General features: G+C 38.6%; 2 protein-coding genes across 3 annotated transcripts in view; one reads left to right on the top strand and one right to left on the bottom strand.

Annotated features, from left to right (window-relative positions):
* Nucleotides 1-3,011, bottom strand: part of LOC138026078 (serine/threonine-protein kinase Pink1, mitochondrial-like) — a 110,594-nt gene extending 107,583 nt beyond the window's left edge. For both annotated transcript variants that reach the window (XM_068873278.1, XM_068873271.1), the window contains exons 1-5: nucleotides 2,832-3,011; nucleotides 2,525-2,725; nucleotides 701-778; nucleotides 488-597; nucleotides 214-339 (exon numbers count right to left, since the gene is read on the bottom strand). In XM_068873278.1, the coding sequence (XP_068729379.1) occupies nucleotides 214-339; nucleotides 488-597; nucleotides 701-778; nucleotides 2,525-2,725; nucleotides 2,832-2,898 (582 nt within the window). In that variant the 5' untranslated portion in view covers nucleotides 2,899-3,011. The remainder of the gene's footprint in view (nucleotides 1-213; nucleotides 340-487; nucleotides 598-700; nucleotides 779-2,524; nucleotides 2,726-2,831) is intronic.
* A 269-nt stretch (nucleotides 3,012-3,280) lies between these two features.
* The window catches only part of LOC138026003 (U4/U6 small nuclear ribonucleoprotein Prp4-like), a 20,985-nt gene continuing 16,765 nt past the window's right edge, over nucleotides 3,281-7,500 (top strand). Inside the window, exons 1-7 of the mRNA XM_068873173.1 lie at nucleotides 3,281-3,551; nucleotides 3,816-3,895; nucleotides 4,706-4,778; nucleotides 4,907-4,969; nucleotides 5,496-5,545; nucleotides 6,702-6,787; nucleotides 7,072-7,165. Coding sequence (XP_068729274.1) covers nucleotides 3,347-3,551; nucleotides 3,816-3,895; nucleotides 4,706-4,778; nucleotides 4,907-4,969; nucleotides 5,496-5,545; nucleotides 6,702-6,787; nucleotides 7,072-7,165 — 651 coding nt within the window. The 5' untranslated portion in view covers nucleotides 3,281-3,346. The remainder of the gene's footprint in view (nucleotides 3,552-3,815; nucleotides 3,896-4,705; nucleotides 4,779-4,906; nucleotides 4,970-5,495; nucleotides 5,546-6,701; nucleotides 6,788-7,071; nucleotides 7,166-7,500) is intronic.

Raw genomic sequence — 7,500 nt, 5'->3', positions numbered from 1 at the left:
TAGAAACGTGTATGTATTCATGTTATAAGAATGCAAGGGGTTTGCCCTAGATATTAGTTCTGAAGGCATTTCTTTGTTTCCTTTAGTCTACAATGTATATCTAAATTCGTTTGCCTTCTTTTTCTTACAGTGTATACCATGCCTGAGTTTCACACATTCACACCAAGGATGACCCCAGCTTAAATATCACTACATAAAAATCAAATTCCTTACTTCATGTTCTTTGTTTTTGGCAGCATAAACAACAGAACAGCAAGAACGTTCTCCAAGTCTTTCACCAATTTCAAAATCCTTAAGCTTCAGTTTGGAAATTGAAGGCTGCCCATTATTAGCTGGATGCTAAAGAAAAAGAAGAATTTTACAATTAATTCAATAGTACATGCTTTGAAACTTTGTTCTTGTTTAGAGACAATTTAAATCAACCTATGCTACCTGATGAGAAATAAAAATGAGATTGCAAGATAAATCTAATCCTGACTGTGTGTACCTGTGAAGCTTGGTGTGAAGTCTGCAACACTCCTTGAATCCAATACTGCATCTTTCTAAACTGTTCTTCTTCTTGGACATCTTTAGGTGGACTGGTATTGCTACCTACCGCTAATTTCATATTGCAAGATAAAAACAAACTGATAAACATGAACAAAACAAATCACAACTCTTAAAGGCTGCAATTATTGTATAATCTATGGACAGTACTCACAAACATAAGCAAATCCGAGAAATGCAAAAACTGGTGCTTTGAGTCCACAACCTTTCAGCAGATGTGACATTGCCATCCCTTGCAATAAAAATATTCAAACCAATGATCATTAAATTTGATACCTCTTTGATTAAGAAAACAGGAAGAAAGTTTAGGCTAGCAAGTACCAGCATGAAATATTATAACTGCTCCTGGTCTGTTGATGTGTGTTCATCTTTTGACTTACATGTAATGATGTTGTTAAATAACTGCCGTAAAGTCATTGCAGGTCTGGGGGTGATGTAGATACTCGTAATTAATTAGACTGTAAAATATGTTGCAGAGATGAAACTCTCTGCAAAGTTTAAAAAATCTCTGGAGCAGATTGGGAGCAACTAGTATGTAAAACAGAAGACTTTGTCATCAAGACTTTGATGAGAGTACATCTCCTTTCAAGTGAAGCTATGATCTTCGCAGTTATGAATGCAATTTTTACAATTGCGTAGAGAAACTTGAAAAATTCAGGACTTCAACGGGGTTTGAACCCGTGACCTTGCGATTCCGATGCGACGCTCTAACCAGCTGAGCTATGAAGCCACTGACGTTTTCAGGCTTCTCTACGCAATTGTAAAAATTGTGTTCATAACTGCGAAGATCATAGCTTCACTTGATTTCATATCCACAGTTCATATAATTATGATTCATTTCATATACCATTTCAACATCTCCTTTCCTTGTGACGAATGGAGCACATAACAATGGCAAGTTAATTTGTACAGGTAATAGCATGATTTGTTGTGATATTTGGCATAAATACCACAAGTAATATTTCAAAATTGTTACACATGATTTCACAAGCCTTTAGATGAGTGAAATTTGGGACAATTTTGAAATAATTTTTTATCATGAGTGGTATTTATGCCAAATACAACATACAAATCACACTATTATTTGTTTATACTACAACCTGAGAAATTCATGCAACTTTTGCAACTTTTCGTTGAGTCCTTTCACTTCATAGGCGAGCAAATTGGTTTCAAAGTTCTTGTTTTCTGCCCAGCTGGTCCAGACATTGCGCCAGGTCGATGTACTTTTCTTATTGTTTTGGTTTTCTGAATTTTTGTTTAGTTCTTGACTCTCCTGAATTTCAAAATCTGGAAATCTTTCTGCCATTTTTTCGTAACTTGTGTGACGAGATTGTTTCGTGATTTCGGTTTCTGTAGTAACTGTAATTTTCACATGTACCTGTAGTTGTTTCAAATTAAGCTGAAATACTTTTGCTCTCAGCCAATCAAATTCCAGAAATTTCTCAGGTAGTAGTATAATGTTCTTAATTGCATTATATATAGAGGATATTACATGGCCACGTGGAGATAACGAAATTTCTCTTCGAGCGTTGAAAAATATTTTATGAGTGAACGCAGCGAACCAGTGAAATATTTTTCAACATGAGAAGAGAAATTCGTATCTCCAAGCAGCCATGTAACATTCTATTTATTATATAAAGAAGGGTTACGTTTTTACAAACGTTGGCCGTGTAGCAAACACCAATGAAATACTAAATCATTTCACGAAAGGCATCAAAAGGCATGATTTTCACATGTGACCATAGCAACAGTGATCTTTTCACATGTGAAAATAACATGTTATCTTCACATGTGAAGAGACATTGTATCATGTTTTCCCACGAAAGCTCACTTGGTATTTCATTGGTGTCTATATTAATAGAAATACGCGTTCCTGTATTTTGTAATTCGGCCTTTTGTACAAGGTCAACAGAGAGTTCCACAGCTTCTTGCACGAAGGATGACCCAGAAAAAGTACCGTGACTGAACACGGACTTACTTCGTAAGACAGCTGCCTGAACATTTGCGTACAATCCTACTCTGGCAGTGAGCCCTCTCCACAAATTCGTGGAAATAACACGTCGATCAGCGCCAGCTTGCAGCGAACGGTAGGTACAAACCCTAGTACACTTGACATCCCTGAATTCACCACGACTGTTAAGCCCTGGCTTGGTGGGAACTCTGCCCGATGCTTTGAGAGCTAAGAACAGTAATACAACATATAAGTAACTTAGGTGTTTGGAGTGTTTGGCCAGAACTCGCACAGTCTAGATTTCGTAGATAGTAACTAATTAACGACTTCTTACCTCTTAAATCAGGAAGGGCGTTGAAAATCGTACGACACAAAAGGCGGCCAAGTCGAACGACCGACATTTGGTTCGTTTTGTAGTGATCAACACCACCGAAAGATCACATTTTACTATCAAAACATACAAACAGACTACAGTGAACGTGTCAGCATATATTCCCACTAACCTTGGAAGGTGGGAAAATATGAAGGCTAGGATGCTAAGGCAGTCGTGGCTACCAAGGCCAGATTCGAAGAAGTGCTGCAAGTAAGATATCTGGGATTATCTGTGATCGAAGAGGTAGTATTTTTCTTCCTGTAATGCACTTGCAGCGTTCTTTCTTCCGGTTTTTGAAGGATATCGCTCTTATTTTCTTTTCTCTTGGAAAACTGTAAGGAAAAGTTTTCTCGGCTTGTGAATTTTTAATAGTCAGTGGCATTACAAGAAAGCTTACATGAAGCGTATCTTAGGATGTCCCGCGTGGGTGTTCTTCGGGGAAACAGTCTATACATGCGAAGACTTGAATATTCAATATGTCAGATGATGAAGATGGAGCTCCGCTTGTTAAGAAGCCAAGGATTCATTTTGGAAGTCTTGAGACTGTAGAGAAAGAACGCTTGGCGGTCGGACCGTCCAACGATGACAAAGAGAAAGAAGATGAAGAGGAGAGCGAGGAAACCAGTGTATCGGCAGCTGTTCTGGCCGGAATTAGAGCGGGAAATATAAATATTAGTGATGGTAAGCGATAAGCTTTCAGCCCCTATATGTCAATAAAAACCCGCTGCCTGGCTGTAATTGTTCAAAGGGTGAATGTTGCTAAAATGTATCTATTAGAGTGGTTGCTATCCGGACTTCAGTAGTGCTTGTCCAGTGAATAGAGATTTATACATGCATGTTACACTGTGCAGTCCACCTTTTGGACTGAGGTAATCATAAGAAAAAAAATCATTGTGATTTTTTTTCGTGGACCTGTTTACCATGTCTCTACTGTATGGCATGTAGGGGAATACCTGGAGTTATCAGAAGACCAAACCAGTGAGAGGCATCAGGAGCTCTTAGCAGAATTCGAGCGGAGGAAAAAGGTACATGAAAATATGATGGCACACTGATATTAAAATGCGATGAGACCTAGCGCATTGACTCCTAGAAGTGAGACTCTTTCTTTCTAACACCAGATGATTTTACTTGTCGCTTGGGGAGGGATTGGGGGGGGGGGGGAAGGGGAGGGGAGGGGAGGGGTTCAGTTGTCAATGAATTAAATTAAAGTTGATGAGGGCATGCTGTTTTTTCCCAAGCTTGTTGCTTGGCTGCGGGGAAAAGGGCAACTGAAAAACCAGCAACCTTGGCAGGATATGGTCCTACATGTAGAGTACGACCTTCCTAACACTGGTTGGACCTCTACGTATCCATTGAGCTATAAGAATTTGTGGGAAGCTGGGTTGTTTATCAACAGGTAGGTTCTGAGTGGACAATGTGTTGTACTGGTCTGTAGGCTCAGGGGCAGATCCAGGATTTTTCTTAGGAGGGGGTGCTCCACTAATGAATTGTATAGAATGACTGGTAATGTTTTTTTTTGGCAAAATACCAGTTCTATTAGAAAGCCTCAGGTCATCTCAGGAGCGGGAGGAAATGTGCACCCCATGCACCCTCCCCCTAGGGAGTATAATCAACTTATACACAGGTAAAATTAATACTAATGTACATAGATTTACAGCAACGATGTACATGTAGTTCAGATTTAGTTTTCATAGTTAACTTTGAATTACATGTATCTACCATGAAGATTGTTCATCTCCTTCATTACATATTGATGAAATTGAATTTTATATCCATACATGTACAGTAAGTAGACATGTTGTGTTCATATCACTGTAACCTTTGGATTTTTGCAGGCTCGTGCAATCACAGTACCCACAGATGATGCATCAGTAAAGGCACGGCTGAGAGAGCTTGGCCAACCAATCAGTGAGTCATTTGGAACCTTCAAACAAATTTATGTTCAACCCCACAAATTGGAATATTTTTTTGGTACTACCTTAAGTTTGGGATTTTTTGATTCAAGTATAACCTGTGCCATTTCTTCTGATTATTAGCTTTGTTCGGAGAAGGTCCCCCTGAGAGAAGAGACAGATTAAGAAAACTCTTGTCTGAACTTGGTAAGAATCAATGTCACAGATATACAGTACTGGTAAAATCTGCACATCCATTATTTCTACTATACACGATAAGTTCAACCTTTGGGATGTCAAAGGCTTTCTTTCTTGCAATTTCAACCGAGGTTGAAACAAATTGACCTGGTTTGGAAATGAATTAACCTAAGGAACAAAATGACCTGCAACATACACTGTAATTTTTATCTCTTTTCCTTAATATTTTTGTAACTCGCAGATACATGTACTAGTGCCCTTAGTGCTACTCTTAAATTTGAGTCAAAATAAAGTTTTACTACTACTACTACTACTACTACTACTACTACTACTACTACTACTACTACTACTACTACTACGACCACCACCACCACCACCACCACCACCATGAGTATGTTGGTTATTAGTGGACAGATTTATTTGAGCGGCGTGTAAAATGTTGGGGCCTTGGTGAACTCTAAAGTGAGTAGTAATTTTATGGTAAAATAAAATTCAAGTAACATTCACAGTTAACCTGGTAGTGTTTTCTTTTAAGGGGAAGATGTTCCCAGAAGGGAAGAGGAAGAAAAACTAAAACCTAAAGAAGTATGTTCAAGTTCACATGTTGAAATATTTATTGTACATGTATCTGTTCTCTTACTGTGTGATCTAGTCCACCACTTATGGGAATAAGATTGCAAAATACATGTACATAATTATACATATTAGTACATGAACATTTAATGTTATTGTATCAGTGATTCCATACGCTGACATCATGCATACATGTACATGACTGTACATGACTTTGTAGATTCCAAAGGGTACCTTGGAAGTTCTATCTGCAATGTTGTTCAAAAATTATTAATGCTCTTAGTCTATGTTTTACATGTACAATACTGCATTCACACACATTAGTGGTTTAACAGTAATCTTCCTGAGGGCGAGGTGGCCGTAAAAGTAAAAATGAGAGCTGTAGTTTGAATTTGCAGTACCAGTATGTACATGTAAATTGACAGTCCTTCAAAACTTGATACTTGACACTCGGTTTTGTGACATTCAAGGTCTCCGGAGAAGCTTTTGAGTTAAGTTTTGAGACTTGCAGTGGCGATAACACAGGACTTTTCCTGTGATAAATATTTGACATGTCTAGAAGCTTATGTTAGTTTTGATCTACATGTATTAATTTTTGCCTTTCTTCATTAAACTCATTGACCTTGATGAGGTTGGAAAAGGTGCTCTTATGTTGCCACAAGGGGCATGCCTGCCCCCGGTAGTAAGGAGGTAACCATGGCAACCATTCATGGGCCAACACCTCGCACCTGTCACGCTGATGACCCTCAGTGGAGAGTAACAACATACATGTACTTACAGAACCCCCAGGGAGAGGAGGGAGGGAGGGACAAAGCAATGCCTTTTTCAAACATTTTTCCCAAAAAGGTTTTTCTACTATGGGTACATACATGTGTGTCACAGGGAATGAACGTTGAAAAGTTGTGACCTTTAGACATACTTCTCGGGTCATGCATGTACAGTATATGCAAATGTCACAGCATCAATTCATGGAAGAACTGGTTTTGTTTTAATGATACATGTACATGTACATATCTCCAGTGTCTCACATTGTCTGCTACAGTATGCTTCTACTATGCTTTTTGTGCTTGAGAGGAATACATGTGTAGTGCTGCTAACTCTTTACTACTCTTTTCCTGGGTTTTTTTTCCCTGCACAAAAGGCTAATCTGAATTGATTGCTGTTTTAGGAGTTAGAAGAAGAAGTCTGGTATCACGAAGGTCCCCCTGAACTCAAAGTTGCACGCATGTGGATTGCCAAGTACTCTTTGCCAAGGTACATTCATGACTGCTTTATGCATTTACAATTCGTGTCAATCAAATTGATTTTTTGCGCAAGATGTTTGGGGTCTCGGCTTATAGCTGAGCTTGGCTTGTAGCCAAATAAGTAGGGTCTGTAATAATATTTGATTAGGAGAAATGGCAAATATATTTGCCAAAAGTAGAGAGATTACAGTCATGTACATTTTATTATCAGAAAAAAGTTAGTTCTTAAAACCAAACTACACTGTAAGTCCATCCTCTAACACTAAGGTGTCAATTCTGTCTTGTTTTTCACAGAGCGTGTGAGAGACTAAAACAAATGCGCATTCAACAAGCCAGACCTGACCCTGAAAAGGCTGCTAAGACACAAGAGTTGCACCGGAAATTACGGGTTGGTTTTTAATTTGCTCGTCAGAGGAACGCTTGAGTTGTTTTGACTGTAACGACCAAGTGATTTTTGATGTTCTGGCAGTCATACACATACTTAGATGTATGCTTGTGGGACTTTCTGCCAATTCGCTGAAGCAGATTGGCTGGAAAGAGGAAATCAGGGCTGTTTAGTTTGGGAAAAATATTGCTATATCGTACAATTGAACAAAAAAAACATTTTTTTGTTGATACCCAGGAACAGTGACATTAATCGTACAATTGAACAAAAAAATCATTTGGTCATTACAGTCAAAACAACTCAAGCGTTCCTCTGACGAGCGGATTAATGAGTTCGTT

Source organism: Montipora capricornis, chromosome 2, assembly GCF_036669925.1.
Source record: "Montipora capricornis isolate CH-2021 chromosome 2, ASM3666992v2, whole genome shotgun sequence".
Lineage (NCBI taxonomy): Eukaryota > Metazoa > Cnidaria > Anthozoa > Scleractinia > Acroporidae > Montipora > Montipora capricornis.
Note: the sequence above shows the minus strand (reverse complement) of the source record. Positions and strands in the feature narration are given on the sequence as shown.